At 45.9% G+C, this 16022-nt stretch overlaps 1 protein-coding gene across 1 annotated transcript in view; it reads left to right on the forward strand.

Annotated features, from left to right (window-relative positions):
- Nucleotides 1-11886, forward strand: part of LOC126188591 (paired box protein Pax-1-like) — a 316530-nt gene extending 304644 nt beyond the window's left edge. Inside the window, exon 4 of the mRNA XM_049930193.1 lies at nt 11197-11886. Coding sequence (XP_049786150.1) covers nt 11197-11886 — 690 coding nt within the window. The remainder of the gene's footprint in view (nt 1-11196) is intronic.
- The last annotated feature ends 4136 nt before the right edge of the window (nt 11887-16022 follow it).

A 16022-nucleotide genomic window follows, 5' to 3' on the forward strand; every position in this document is an offset into this window, starting at 1 on the left:
TGGTTTAAGTAGTTCTAAGTTCTAGGGGACTGATGACCTCAGAAGTTAAGTCCCATAGTGCTCAGAGCCATTTGAACCATTTGTAATGCAGACCTGGAAAATATTTCATGCACCTTAAGATTGGTAGCGCAGCTTACCATCATCTGCCCTGGGGTGTCGATTATGTATGTTGGGTTGGCACTTAAAGTGCATGAAATATTTACAGCACCAGATTTTTTTTGTCGTCCTATATATATATATATATATATATATATATATATATATATATATTACATCAGATGGGTAGTGTCTTGATGGGAGGTCGTAAGATGGACATCAACAAAAGTAAAAAAAGAGCAATGGAATATTTTCGAATTAAATCAGGCGATGATGCTCAGGGTGTTAGATTAGGAAATGTGACTCGAAAAGTAGCCGAGACGTTTTAATTTTTGGGTTGCGAAATGGTTAACGATGGATGAAGTATGGAGGATATGAAATGCAACGTGGCATGTTACAAGAAAGAGTTTCTGAAAAGAGAATGTTGTTAACATAAAATATAAATCTAAGTGCTAGAAAGTGTTTTTTGAAGGTATTTTTATATAAGATTTTTATACATGATGCCACAGAAGAATGCTGAAGAATAGGTGGATAGACCGAATAACTAATGTGGACATACTCACTCGAACTGAGGGAAAAATTGTGGCACAACCTGACAAAAGAAGGGATCGGTTGATAGGACACAATCTGAGGCCTCAAGGAATCTTCAATTTGGTAATGAAAGGAATTATATGTGGTAAATATAACTGAGGGAAATCCGGGCTTGACCACAGTAAGAGGGTTAAAATGGATGCATGTGACAGTAGTTAACACAGATGGGAACATCATTTTAAAAATGAAGTTGCAAGGGAGAGAGTAGCGTGAAGAACGTCTTCGGACTGAAGACTGCAACAACAACAACAACTCAACAGCTTTTGATGGTTCCATGATGTTCTTTTGTGAACAAAATACTTGCTGCCATGCTGAGACAGTATGTACAGCAAATTTTGTGTTTCACGGAACTCACGCGAATGTGCCACTTCATAAGAATTTGGAAACTAAACATACTGGCAAATTATATAATGTTGTTCGACCGGGACTCGAACACTCATCTTTCACCTCAAAAGCTGCGCTCTTGCCAGCTGAGCTATCCATGTATCCTCGTCCTCTGACTCGGTGCTAGCATCTCCCCAACTTCCCCCCAAATTTCCGACTATCTATAGTTCGATTTAAACTAGTTGGTGTTTGATAGCTAGCGAGCTGCACTACTTCCGCCACCAGACATCAATGGGAGCTGTTCTAGCATCCTGTGTTGCTACTTTCACTGCACAAAGTATTCACTGTGTGTGAAGATCAGAGACGTGTTTTCTTTCACTCTGAGGCAGCGAAGAAGTCTGACTGAGTTCTGGATCCACAAGTTCGGTCATTGCCAAAGAAAGATATGTTTAGACCTAAGCATGTACAGAGATGCTACTATGGGACGAAGCATTAGGCAAGTGTCGTACCCAGTCACTGCACTGCTAGATCTAAGGTACTGATTAACATGAACTGCCGACATTCAAGGCGCACCGTACTTACAATCTGCCGAGGAGAATTACAAGCCTATTTCTGTGGACGCGGTGAAGCAACTGTCCACATGAATGAATGCACGATGTCGCTTAGTGAGGTGCAAAAGACGTTGTCATTAATCTTAAAAGCAAAGAAAAAAGATTTTATGCAGTGATTTTTCACGTTACTTGATTTACTGCTAAGATGGGCGTATATGGCTCACACTGTTTCATGTCAAACAGTGCATACATCATTGCGTTGTGCCAGCTTTGTAAGCCGGTAGAGGGAGAGTCGTCGTGCGGGGCCCCTATCCTTATTGATCTTGGAGCCATCAACTAAACGAATATCAGACAGTGCCACTACTTTTTGCAGATGACACAAATGTTGTAATCAATCTGCTTATAGAGCATTGTTAATTATTTTTCAAAAGATTAATAAGTGGTTGTCTACAAATGGACTCTTCCTTAATTTCGGAAAAACATAGTATATTCACTTCTGTACAACAACTAGGATATCATTAACAGTAAATTAAGCATATGAATATGTCAATGGAAAAAATATACGGATATAAATATTGCTGAAAATTTGAAGCGAAAGAAACATGATGTTTATCTGCTCAGACAACTAAGTTCAACAGCGTCTGCTTTTCGCATAACTGCTGCACTTCGAAACAAAAAAAATTTACATGTTTATACTCATTAGTGTCCTATGGTACAATTTTCTGGGGCAACTTATTGCTTGAAAAAAAAAAATACCGATTGCGCAAAAGTGAGCAGTGAGAATCATATTTGGCTTTTGCTCACATTCACCCTGGAGTTGCCTCTTCACGGAGACGTGCATTCCAATTGCATCTTCGTAATTTATGAATTCGTTCATGAAATTCATTACGTATAATCAATCATAATATTAAAATTAAATAATCGTCTATAAAAAAAGAAGAAGTTACTCTGAAGAAATGAGTTTAGGCTACATTTAAAATTTAAACTCTGCTTTCTTATCTGTCAGACACTTTAATACGTTCATTTTTACTAAGTTTAAGCTACCGTTCTATTTATTAACCTCTAAATGTCATAGACACTCACGTATACGTAGCCTGTAAACCTACTCGTTCCGCATAATTTTGATAAAAGTCTGCTAAATGAACGTCTGGAGATGACATTAACTAGTAACTAATTTCGCAATCCCAAAACGAACAGAAGTTTTAATGAAAGCATTTCAGAAAATAAAATGTTTTACACCGTGAGGCAACAATTTAGAAGTGGACCTTTTCTATACCACTAGAACGAAGGACATTGCCTCGTGACCCGAAGAAATTCTGTGAAGTTTGCTGAATTCGCCAATATCTCGAGGAATCTGTTCTGGTTTAAATGGGTGGTGCACACCGAGAACAATGTTGGAGTGTTTAATAGAAGGAACTGACATTCGGCAGGACGTGTGACAAATCTATATCTAGCCGAGGTCTTCCTGCTATCATACATCAGTTCAGGCAAATCTGTATATGGTTCATTTAAAAAGGCCACTGCCGGTAACTTACCTCATTTTCGTACAACTGACCTCCGCGTCTAATGACCACTATGTCAAGAGTGTGATAACCTCTGACTTTATCTACGTTGTGTGTAGGTTTCCCAAGGAATTAATTTGGCAATTGCTATTCACTAGGTTTGAGGAAGAATGCTAATAAATTCCGCTTCCAGTGTATCATACTTTAGTGTGAAAGCCTTCCCCAATTATTAAGTCTGTAGCGGAAGCAAAAACAGCTCTTACATGATATTCGTTACACGTCTGGTGTCTCTTGGACAGACAGCACTCAACACTTCGTGAATTTATGATGTGATACCAGTATGTTGGTAAAGACACCTGTATTAAACTAGCTGCTTTTTTTTGCACGAAAGCAAGTATTTTTCTGATGGCTAACCAAGTAACCACGAATTTGATACGCAGGGAGCTCAACTGCTGTTGCTTGCTCTCGCCTGTTTCAACTGTCTTGACTGGCACATGAGTGCTTATGACGCAGGTGGCGCACCTTGCAGTTATTTTCGAAGAAAATTCTCTGCCAACACAGTCCGTTCCATGACTTGGGTCCTCAGAGAGCAACGATTCAGGAAGGAACTTTCTGTCTTCTGATCTCCAGAAGGTAGGAGGGATGTTAGAGTTTAACAGCATGTATATAATGAAGCTAGTGGAGATAGAGCACCAACTCAGTTGGAAAAGGATAAAGAAGGAAATTTGTTTGAGACCTTTGAAGAACTAGTCACATTATGGCATGGGGAATTCCCGTCTGGACTTCTCGATTTAGATTTTCCGCGATTTCTCTGAATCGCATAAAGTAAATGCCGGTCTGGTTCGTGTGGAAAGCGAACAGCCTAATTTCCTTTCCCTTTTTTCCCATTACGAGGATGCGTTCCGTCTCTAATAATCTTTCTTTTTTTCTTTCTTTTTTTCCTTAAATATGGTGTCATTGACTAAGGGGACTGGAACAAATACAGTCGACACTCCATAGTTCGAAGTTCAAGGGACCTAACAAAAAGGTCTAATAACATTGAGTTCGATATAACGGAAGTATGACTGATCAGCCTGGAATCGCGAAGTAGTCGAAATAAGAATACGATTATAAGTCAAAAGTAGTGTTTAGTTTCAAAAACATACATACCTCAACGTGAAGTAACCAGTGACAACTAAAACTCATAATAAGAGAGAATTGATCTTTAGTTACTTTTATTTATTTAAACATTTTAAACGAAAAAACATTTAAAAAACTTCATTTTCACGCATTTTTCCAAGCTGAACAAACAGTGTCACCAACGCAAGTACTTTCTCCGCGTTCCGAAGCTGTGTCTCACTAATTTATAGCGTGCCTTGCCTCACTGGCTACTAACTGTTCAATGCCCAGACTAACAGCGAGTAACATAGCTTTTTTTTTTTTTAAATTATATAACCTCCGACAAGTTTGTTTCGTCCTCTCCATTAACTAACCCATTTCATGAAGCCTTCTTCATGAGGCGGGAACTCATCTCGCCGGGTTCGCTTTCTGCCTCTCCATGACATATTTTTAGCAATCTTTCCTTCTGCTTCAGAATTGTCAGCAGCTTGGATGACGGAATCCACATACTTTTCGGTACATGCATTTGTTCGCTTCTCTTCCAAGGCCTTCTGCGAATGTCAAACGTACTTCTCCGACAATGGACGAGTTTGTGACCTCGAACGCACAGAACCGCACGAAAATGAATCGGTCACCTTGAAAACTGTGGTGCGAGCCGTTCGCATGGAAAACTCAACGTCTTAACACGAGAGACGTTTGAACGATAGTCTATTCAAGGTGCACGAGAGAAACTTTGGTAAAACGAAGAAACAAAATTTCTTTAGAATAGCACCAAAACACACACATTTCAATATCATGACTTGGTGCTATATTTCCGTCTGCTTAAAATAATTGCGTCTGTAACAACAAACATATTCTACTGACTTGATAGTGTTGCATAGCTATTCAGTCTTCAAAGTGTAGGTGTGTAATCCCAATGAAGTGGAAAAACCAAAGTGGCACGAAAGGATATGCGTATCTGACTAACACCACTGTTACAATATGATCGACGAAAGGCAGACTGTGACACTGACATACAAATATCATCATTTAAAAATTTAATTAATGTGCCTCGATGTAGACTGCTTGAATGCAGAAGCGATGCTGATTGTATAAATGAGGTTTTAGTCAGATATGCACACTCTTCCGTTGAACGTAGCTTTGCCAAGTTCACTGAAACACTGCACCTGCACTATGATGGCTGCATAGCTATGCAACACTATCAGGTTAGAAGAACAATTTAGTTGTTCAGATGGGTATTTGTTTTAAGCAGACGGTAGTACATCTGGAAGTCGTAACATCGAAATATACATCCTTTTAGTCCTACTGTATCGAGACTTTGTTTCTTCGCATTACCGAAGTTCCTCTCTTCGACCTTTAATAAGTGGTAATTGAAATACGCTCGTGTCCAAAATTAAAGCAACAAACGGATACCTTGCAAGGTTGCGTTTATTTTGCCGCAAAACAGTATAAACAGGTGATAGTAAAGTAGAAACACTGCAAAGAGTAGACAACGTTATCAACTACAACTTGAGTAACGGTAGACAAAAATGTTCTTCTTTTTTTTCCAACTTTACCGATTTGCTCACACATTCTGACAACTGCTTAATGTGCTCAGTATGGGGTATGGCCACCTCTGGCACCAGTGCAGGCCTGACAGCCGGCCGGAGTTCTAGGCGCTACAGTCTGGAACCGCGCGACCGCTATGGTCGCAGGTTCGAATCCTGCCTCGGGCATGGACGTGTGTGATGTCCTTAGGTTAGTTACGTTTAAGTAGTTCTGAGTTCTAGGGGACTGATGACCTCCGAAGTTAAGTCCCGTAGTGCTCAGAGCCATTTGAACCATTTTGGACCAGGCCTAACAATGACGGACATGTTGTGAATGGTGACATCAATCTCATGTTGAGGCAATAACGCCCATTTCTCTTGCAGAGCTGCTCTTGGAGAGTGGTTGGTGGATGCTGACGTCATGCAACCCGTCTCCCTGCTGCGTCCCAGTCATTCTGCATGGGATTCGAATCGGAAGAGCCAGCAGGCCAGGCCATGAATGCAATATCTTCAATTTCCAAAAAAGCATCAACCACCCATGGTCTATGAGGTCGGGCGTTATCGTCCATCAATACGAGTCTGCGCCCGCAGCACCTCGCAGCAACCGCTCATGAGATCCAGAGATCTCCTCACGGTATCTGACAGCAGCTAAATCTTGCTGATTCCCCCGTACAATTTCATGAAGAGGTATTCCAGTGGTAAACATAATCCCTGCTCACATCATTAGGGATCCTCCTCGATATCGGTCTCTTTCCACAACGTTTGGGTCCCGAAATCGTGTTCCACGTTCCCTCCAGATGGGAATCCGTCGAGAATCACTCTCCAGGCCAAATCAGGACTCATCTGCGAAAACAACACTGCCCCACGTTCGACCGTCCAGGCAGCATGTTGACGGCTCCACTCTAGACGTTCCCTTCTGGAAGACACGCCAGAGGTAAACAGACAGCAGATCTCTAACAATAAAGTGCACTCTGCTGAATACCTTCTGTACACCGTTTCCCTCGATACAATTCGTCCAGGGGATGCACTGAGGCCAGACGCCAGTTGCAGTGCAGTAGTAAGGCGGTACCGTCGTGTCCTTACAGTCAAATAACGGTCCACTCTTTCTGATGTCACACATGGTCGACCCTGTCCTGGTCTTCAGGATACAGTTTCAGTCTGTATAAACTGTCGTCTCATCCAAGAATTAACAAAACGATTCACAATAAGCCACCAGGCCAATAAGTTTGCGACTCTCCTGCTTCCATTCTTCATGTGACTCTCTTCAGCAGAGAGTCTGTAGGTGTCTTCTCTGTGGCATACTGCACCGTATGTGAGCGTGTACACAGTGGTTGTGGAGGGAGGCAACACTATCCCGCTTGATAGCTACCCTGACGTCATCGCTGGCGTGCTTGTCCGTTGATCGGAATACCATCTTCCGTGCTGAACAAGATCGTAAAAACACCTGTTGACGTTTTGTAGGATTATATCGTGAATTAGATATAGGACGGGGAAATAACAGTCTATTACTTCAATTTTAGACACCAGTGTATGCCTCTTGCTAAGACGCGCGCTCGTATTGGAATTACCGATTGTCAGATGGGACTTCCAATTACAGAGTGTTTGAGGGGCGGTCTGTCATGGCAATCGCTTCGGCTTTCCGAATGTACTAAAACATATTGGACTCCTTCGACTATCATGATTTTTTTATTTTATTTTTAATTTTTTCCCCCAAAAGAAATTCAATCTGTGGGTGTTTATCGATGTTCGAATTTTTTGTCTCATGCTGTCTTTGGACTAGTAGGGCCCGCCATCTAACGAGTTTTGTGCCGGCCGCAGTGCTCCACTGCGTCCACTTAGCCGGGACCAACGGCCCTCACCACGCAGCTCTCACGCTGCGCAGCTGTGACCGAGGGATCCGTTGTCCTCTTTCTTTGTGGAAAGAGCAGCTATATTACACATCATACTGGAAATTATAAAAGAAAAAACTGTTGAAGAAGAGCAATGAAAGAGCGTTGGATAGATTGTATAGTAGAGGTCCCTTCACCAGTGCTGCCAAGGGAGTCCGACACCCCTGTGCAGCGCCTCCTAAGGTTATTTACTATGATATGTTGGTAAGACAATCTACTTCACGCTAGGTTAATGTTTTACACATATAATGTGGTGCTTGGTACAATAACCAGTCACGATTACATGGAAACATATGACTCTGTGGTTCATCTATGTTTAATGTTCCTGTATTTGGGTATCTACATGTTGTTCTTCGTGTCTTATGTCCTCTGTGTCGGTGTTGGAGGAGCCTGTAGTACCAGAGTCCTCATCCGAACTAACTCAGTCGCCTCTTTGACGTCTGGTACAATGCCTGTAAGATCTCATGTGTTTATAGATGGTGTGTTCTGCCTGGAGATGAGGTCTGTTAGTTCATTTAGGTAGCCCCATTTGTGTGAGTTGTAATGTTTCCGTTGTGATTCCTGCTATGTTTCGCCATACGTGTGAGTACCGCTCACATTACATCACCATGCATTCAGAGGAACAACGTTCACCGCATTGGCAGTTGCCGTCCACAGAACGTGAAAAGCGCTGTATTCGCGCTGGATATAGATCATGCCCAGACAGGAACGGTCAAGGTTGGCACGATACATCCCTTGATGTTCAGGACTTTTGACACTTTGGTCCATCTCCCATTGGCAGACATCCCAGTGACAATTGTTTGGTTGACGTTTGTGTTCGATATCTTCCCCTGTTGTTTCCTTGAGCTTATTAAGGCAGTAGCATACGGCATACTCGTTATGTGAATAAGGAAGACACTCAACACCACACATAGCAGCTCTGTTGAGGTAGTGCGAAAGGCCCTGACAGCTTGAGGGGTAGTCTCCTTTGTCCAAGCCTCGCTGCAGTTCTGTTGGAGCAAGCCTATGAGCCCATACACTTGCTGTGAAGCTCACCACCGATTCGCAGAGAGCGCAGTGTTATGCCCTGATGCGTGTGCTTGGCAGTCTGTACTGTGGAGCGCTTATGCGTGCGTGTTTGTAGAATATTTTCTCTACTTTACCAGTAGCCATGCATTCGTGATGGCTGAAACTGTGTTTTTCTTCGATGCGGGCTCTCAGGTACCGTGTGGCTCTTTTTCTTTAATTGTTCATATTACGTATTTTGATCGATGGATGTCACTGAATATGCTTTTCAGCAACATACAATATGTGATCAAAAGTATCCGGACATCTGGCTGAAAATGACTTACAAGTTCTTGGCACCCTCCATCGGTAATGCTGGAATTCAATATCGTGTTGGGCTACCCTTAGCCTTGATGACAGCTTCCACTCTTGCAGGGATACATTCAATCAGGTGCTGGAAGGTTTCTTGGGGAATGGCAGACCATTCTTCACGGAGTGCTGCACTGAGGAGAGGTATCGATGTCGGTCGGTGAGGCCTGTCACGAAGTCGGCGTTCCAAAACATCCCAAAGGAGTTCTACAGGATTTAGGTCAGGACTCGGCGCAGGCCAGTCCATTACAGAGATGTTATTGTCGTGTAACCACACCGCCACAAGCCGTGCATTATGAACAGGTGCTCGATCGTGTTGAAAGATGCAGTCACCATCCCCGCATTGCTCTTCAACAGTGGGAAGCAAGAAGGTGCTTAAAATATCAATGTAGGTCTGTGCTGTAATAGTGACAGACAAAACTTTACTGTTGGCGCTACGCACGCTGGCAGATGACTTCCACCGGGCATTCGCCATACCCACACCCTGCCAACGGATCGCAACATTGTGTACCATGATTCGTCACTCCAAATAACGTTTTTCCACTGTTCAATCGTCCAACGTTTACTCTCCTTACACCAAGCGAGACATCGTTTGGCATTTAAGCGTGATGTGTGGCTTATGAGCAGCTGCTGGACCGTGAAATCCAAGTTTTCTCATCTCTCGCTTAACTGTCATAGTACTTGCAGTGGATCCTGATGTGGTTGGAATTCCGGTGTGATGGTCTGGATAGATGTCTGCCTATTACACAATACGAACCTCTTCAACTGTCGGCAGTCTCTGTCAGTCAACAGACGAGGTCGGCCTGTACGCTTTTGTGCTGTACGTCTCTCTGACAGAATTACAATGTCATCGGGGAACGTCAAAGTTTTTCTTTCTTCTCCATGGATTTTAATAACTACTCCGAATTTTTCTTTTGTTTCCTTTACTGCTTGCTCAATATACAGATTGAATAACATCGGGGATAGGCTACAACCCTGTCTCACTCCATTCCCAACCACTGCTTCCCTTTCATGCCCCTCGACCCTTATAACTGCCATCTGGTTTCTGTACAAATTGTAAATAGCCTTTCGCTCCCTGTATTTTACCCCTGCCACCTTCAGAATTTGAAAGAGAGTATTCCAGTCAACATTGTCAAAAGCTTTCTGTAAGTCTACAAATGCTAGAAAAGTAGGTTTGCCTTTCCTTAATCTTTCTTCTAAGATAAGTCGTAGGGTCAGTATTGCCTCACGTGTTCCAATATTTCTACGGAATCCAAATTGATCTTTACCGACGTCAGCTTCTGCCAGTTTTTCCATTCGTCTGTAAAGAATTCGCGTTACTATTTTGCAGCCGTGACTTATTAAACTGATAGTTCGGTAATTTTCAGATTGGAGTTACTATATTCATCTTGAAGTCAGAGGGTATGTCGGCTGTCTCATACATTTTGCTCACCAGATGATAGAGATTTGTGAGGACTGGCTCTCCCAAGGCTTTCAGTAGTTCTAATGGAATGTTGTCTACTCCCGGGGCCTTGTTTCGACTCTCTTATGTGCTGAAATTGTTTGTGTAGCACCAATGTTGAATAATATTCAGGATACCACTGGCTTTAATTTCCATTGATGACTGGCTGTCTGAAGAAACCACTAGTATCAGGTCGTCGGCGCTCGCGACAACCCTCGTGTATGAGATGCCAGAGGGACTAGACTGCGATGTCCCAAAACATGGGAACAAGCAAGAGGCAACTGTATTCATTTACCAGAGCGTCAATGGTCAGCGCCTGGATGATTTTACGCCCATGTCGTCCCATTTTATGACCCGCAATTGCTGTTTTGTTACACACGCGAGGTTAGCCTTGAGCTGCTTCCTGGACTCGAGTAGGCGCGCCGGCCCCGGATCGAATCCGTCCAGCGGCTTAACGACGGAGGCCTGTGTGCCGGCCAGCCTGGATGTGGTTTTTAGGCGGTTTTCCACATCCCAGTAGGTGAATACCGAGCTTGTCCCCACGTCCCGCCTCAGTTACAAAGCTCGCAGACATCTAAACACATTCGCACTATTCCATGGATTATACTGGACACAGACAGTTGGGGTACACTAATTCCATCCTGGGGGGTACGGGGTGGCGGCAGAAACGGCATCGGCCCACCCCTTCAGTTAACCTTGCCAAATCCGATTAACCTTGCCGACCCTGAGCCGTTGCGGGAAAAGGCGCAAGCGAAAGAAAGAAAGAAATTGCTGTTTTGTTATATAACAGAAACTCAAGTGTAGCTGGTTTGCTTTGCACCACAGGTGGTGGCGTACATCAAGGAGCTGAAGCAGAAGGACCCCGGCATCTTCGCGTGGGAGATCCGCGACCGGCTGCTGTCGGACGGCGTGTGCGACAAGTACAACGTGCCGTCGGTGAGCAGCATCAGCCGCATCCTGCGCAACAAGATCGGCGCGCTCGTGCACCACCCGCACCACCACTCGCCGGCGTCCGCGGCGGCGGCGGCGGCGGCCGGCACGGCAGCGGGGGCGGCGGTGGTGGCGGCGGCGGCGGCGGCGGCGCACCACCCGCACCTGTACGGCTCCATCTACCCGGCGGCCGCCTACCCCTACCAGCCGGCCGGGCCGGGGCCCGCGGGCAAGGTGGCCAGCGCGCCCGGGGCCTCCCCGCCGTCCGTGGCGGCGACGGCGGGCGGCGCGGTGGGGGGCGGCGCGGCGCCGCCTCCGGCGTGGCCCGTGTCCGTGTCGTCGCACTCGGTGTCGGACATCCTGGCGCACCACCACGCGGCCGCCGCCGCCGCAGCGGCAGCCGCGGCCGCCGCCTTCCGCGCGCCGCCGCCCCCGCAGCACCCGGCGACGGCCGCCCCCGCGCCCGTGGCGGCGCCCGGCCCGGCGGACAACTACAGCAGCTACTACATGTACCTGCAGGGCTGCGGCTCGCACCACGGGCTGGCGGCGGCGGCGGCCGCGGCGGGGCAGGCCACGTCGCTCTAGCCGCGGCTGCCGCTGCGGCCGCTGCAGCCCTCAGCGCAACGGCTGCTCCGCCTCTGCCTCTCACCGCCAGTCCCGGGGACGGCGCTGCTGTTGCCGTTTCACCTAACAAACTGCGATTGCCGAGAATGCTTTCCAGAATATTACGAACTCGACGCGTCTGGACTAAAGTGATACAGAAGCTACTCGCTGACACCAGTGACTTAAAACTCGTTTCTGCACAGTGGCAACTCGTAATTTGGGGAAGGCTGTGAAACTGTTACCAATGCGGTCAAATTCTTACCTTCCGCAGAATCCCAGCGATTTTTTTCCACTCCTTCAGTTATGTCTCAAAATTCGAATTTTTGCCAAAATCGTCAAAATACACTGGAAAAAAATAATAATCTTGCAAATAATGTACTTTATCAAGAAAACGCCTTTAGCAACATATTTTGTACCCTTGTTTCATCTAAAACTATAATACTTTAAACTGTCGCTAAATAATGACAGTTACGTTACCGCATTCTAGTGCACTCTGGCAAGACATTTACAAACTTGCCATTCCTTAACTTTACTGGAAAGAATTGTTAAGGTCGTGAACACCGCACTTCCTTAACAACGCACTTACATCGTAAAAGTCAGATAGAAGGACTGGGATTCGAAAGGGCAAGTTAAGATGGCGTTGATTCTCCTTATTGTAAGCAGCGAAATGTGGAAATCGTGTCCAAGATGCTACGACCCTTGAGACTCAACTTACTCACTCTTGTAAAAGGCAATAACGTCTATACTCCGTAGCACGCTAGGACTAGGAGGAGGTAACCGAAATTTGAAGACGCAACGTTAACACTACCTAACACCCATAATTTGTTAGACTTTCCCGGCGATTCGTTGTCATCTCGTAGAATCGGGTGCACTGGCGGTGGCTCGCGCTTTCCCTACACGATATTTCGACGTCGTAACTCGGCATCCTCATGAGGTGTTTCAAATGTTCAAATGTGTGTGAAATCTTATGGGACTTAACTGCTAAGGTCATCAGTCCCTAAGCTTACACACTACTTAACCTACATTATCCTAAGGACAAACACACACACCCATGCCCGAGGGAGGACTCGATCCTCCGCCGGGACCAGCTGCACAGTCCATGACAGCTGCTCCTGAGACCGCTCGGCTAATCCCGCGCGGCTGAGGTGTTTCGGCTTTGCTGACCGGCTCCCATATTTGAAGACGCCATGCTAAGACATCGAAATATCTTGTTGGGAAGAGGTGGACCTCAGGCTGTACCTGTTTAAGGAACATCACTCGATATCAACAGCTCTAAAAACGCTGACTCTTATTATTTAGGCGCTACAGTCTGGAACCGCGCTACTTCTACGGTCGCAGGTTCCAATCCTGCCTCGGACATGGATGTGTGTGATGTCCTTAGGTTAGTTAGGTTTCAGTAGTTCTAAGTTCTAGGGGACTGATGACCTCAGCAGTTAAGTCCCAAAGCGCTCAGAGCCATTTGAACCTTTTTTTTTCTTGTTATTTAAAACCCTGTGAAAGATATCTGAAATGCTTCCTGATAATTCAGTTCCGTAATACCTTACTGGAATGATAAATTTTAGTATATATTTTCATGCCGATGCGCTCCAGAGCCTTAAATTACGAGTCGCCACTGTGTCCACATATCGGAACACTTTGTGAGTTCAGAGTGCACGGAGCACACGCAAATCGCCAGTCGAAACTTTCGGGAGCTACAAATGAGATTGTCAGTTTAGTTCGGAGTGCACCTCTTTCTAATTATTGAACATCTGTGATGGAAAACTGTACATTTGGCAGTGCGTGAATGTAGTTCGGTACTGTCGTCAGTGTGATGTTCAAAAGTGCTTCCTGCCGATTTCCGACGTGAAACGTCGAGAATACCGTCGTACTTGTTCCGGGTGCTCAACAACGACAGTCAAGATTGTGATGAGAACTGAAGAGCAACCGATGAGGAAACGACGCCGCAGCATCGGGACGCTCTGCTCGTCGCCATGTTCCCACAGCTGGCGTGCCTCCAAGGCAAGAGGCGGCGTCGGGACGCCGCACAGACGGCCCTCTGTATGCGCCACAGCGCGCCGCTGTGCTCCGCGTCACGTCTGCGTGGCCAGACGATGTACAGCCGGCCGGCCGGCCAGGTACGCCGCCCGTGCCAACTACGCGAGACGAGTGGACGCCGCCGCGCGCGCCTTCGCGACCTACGGAGCGCTCATCTTTCACCGGCGCTCAGGTGTCGCCACTGCGTTCGAGTGCTTCCAGTCTCTCAAAGACAGCTACAAACCGATAACCGTCGGACATTGTTTGTGTGTGCTTCTTCCGAGTGCCGCAATGTTAGCCGTGCCGAGCCCTCACCGATCGTTTCTTTCTTACTTTCCTCCTTGCAGTGTGATTGTTCTCCGAATTAAGAAAATATTTATGGGACGTTGAGTTTCAAAGTGCATCACACCAGTGTGATAGTGCGACGAAGAGTAATTGCCATTTTTGTTCGAACGTAAGGGTTAACAGACTAAAAGCTGTGCAGCTCATCGTGAAATCGTCTGCACAGCCGCTGTGTGGGAGACTGTCACTGTACAGAGCACAGTTGTTGCCGTTGTGTTAATCACGATGTTGTCTCATTTGTAAATATTCTCTCTGTAACATACATATACATATATCTTTTGTTTCCGAGTGATTGCGTGTACAGTAAATTGTCCTTGTTACTGTGCTAAGTTCCTCTTCCTTCTTTTTTTTTTTTTAAGAAAAGAAATGAAAGCCAGTTTGAAATAAAAGACTAGCTGCTTACAGAGTGGTGTTGTCTTGTTCTTTGTGTCCTGCGTCGTCCCCACACGAGAGCTCTGCTAGGACAGGGGGCCATTCATCGCTGCAGCTATTGTCCTTGACCCGGTGAGTAGCCTTTGATCCGGAGGCGCGCACCAGCCAGCGTGCTGAAGCGAAGCAATATGTTCCGCCGAGCGCTGTCGTTTCGCCCATTAATGCGGTCATAATCAATTTTCCGATTACCAACAAATGTCTAGAGCCAAAAGAAATTCTTGTTTTCATTTAAATAGCATCTACTGATGCTCCCAAAAGACTATTCACTGTACAGAACACGCTTTACAGCAATGTAACTGCGAGGGCTATTCGTAAAGAAGGTCTGATCGATCCCGAAATGAAAAGCACATAAAAATCAAAAATGTTTTATTTACAGTAGTTTGACACACCTTCAAGCTACTTCTCTATGTAGTCGCCGCTCCCACTTAGACTTTTGTCGTAGTATTGTATCAGCTTTATAGTACCCTCGTCGTAGAAGGCAGCCGCCTGTGCTTTCCGACATTCTCTACTCTGGTCTGAAATTCGCTGTCTGTGCCAAAATGTTGTCCTCATAGCCATGTGAGCAGAGATGATCATCTGAGTGAGCCAAGTCCCGGCTGTATGGTGTGTGGCCGGCCTGGTTGGCCGAGCGGTTCTAGGCGCTACAGTCAGGAACCGCGCGACAGCTGCGGTCGCAGGTTCGAATCCTGCCTCGAGCGTGGATAAGTGTGATGTCCTTAGGTTAGTTAGGTTTAAGTAGTTCTAAGTTCTAGGGGACTGATGACCTCATAAGTTGAGTCCCATAGTGCTCAGAGCCATTTGAACAATTTTGTATGGTGTGTGATGAAAAACAACCCATCGAAAGCGCAGTGTTTGGCCGATAAAGAAGGAAATACAAGACAGGTACGTTATGTATCATTGCATGAAATGAGGTGAAACCTTGCAGCGGGCATCCATACGCGACCGGAGAGTGGTTGGTTGCTTTTGCGGACAGGAACCAAACAGCGAGGTCATCGCTCCCATCAGGAAGGATGGAGGATGTCGGCCGTGCCCTTTCAAAGGAACCATCCCGGCATTTGCCTGAAGCGATTTAAGGAAATCACAGAAAACCTAAATCAGGATGGCCGGACGCGGGATTGAACCGTCGTCCTCCCGATTGCGAGTCCAGCGTGCTAACCACTGCGTCACCTCGCTCGGTCGGAGAGCGACGTGGCGATCGACAGCCATATAGAGACACTGCCCAACACACCTGCGCAAAGCTTCATCGGATTTTCACTGTCGTTCCCATTTCGAGATCTATCGGACCTTACTTTCCGAATAGTCATCGCACACTGCACAGGAAAGACTGTAGC

The sequence above is a fragment of the Schistocerca cancellata genome, chromosome 5 (assembly GCF_023864275.1).
Source record: "Schistocerca cancellata isolate TAMUIC-IGC-003103 chromosome 5, iqSchCanc2.1, whole genome shotgun sequence".
Classification (NCBI taxonomy): domain Eukaryota; kingdom Metazoa; phylum Arthropoda; class Insecta; order Orthoptera; family Acrididae; genus Schistocerca; species Schistocerca cancellata.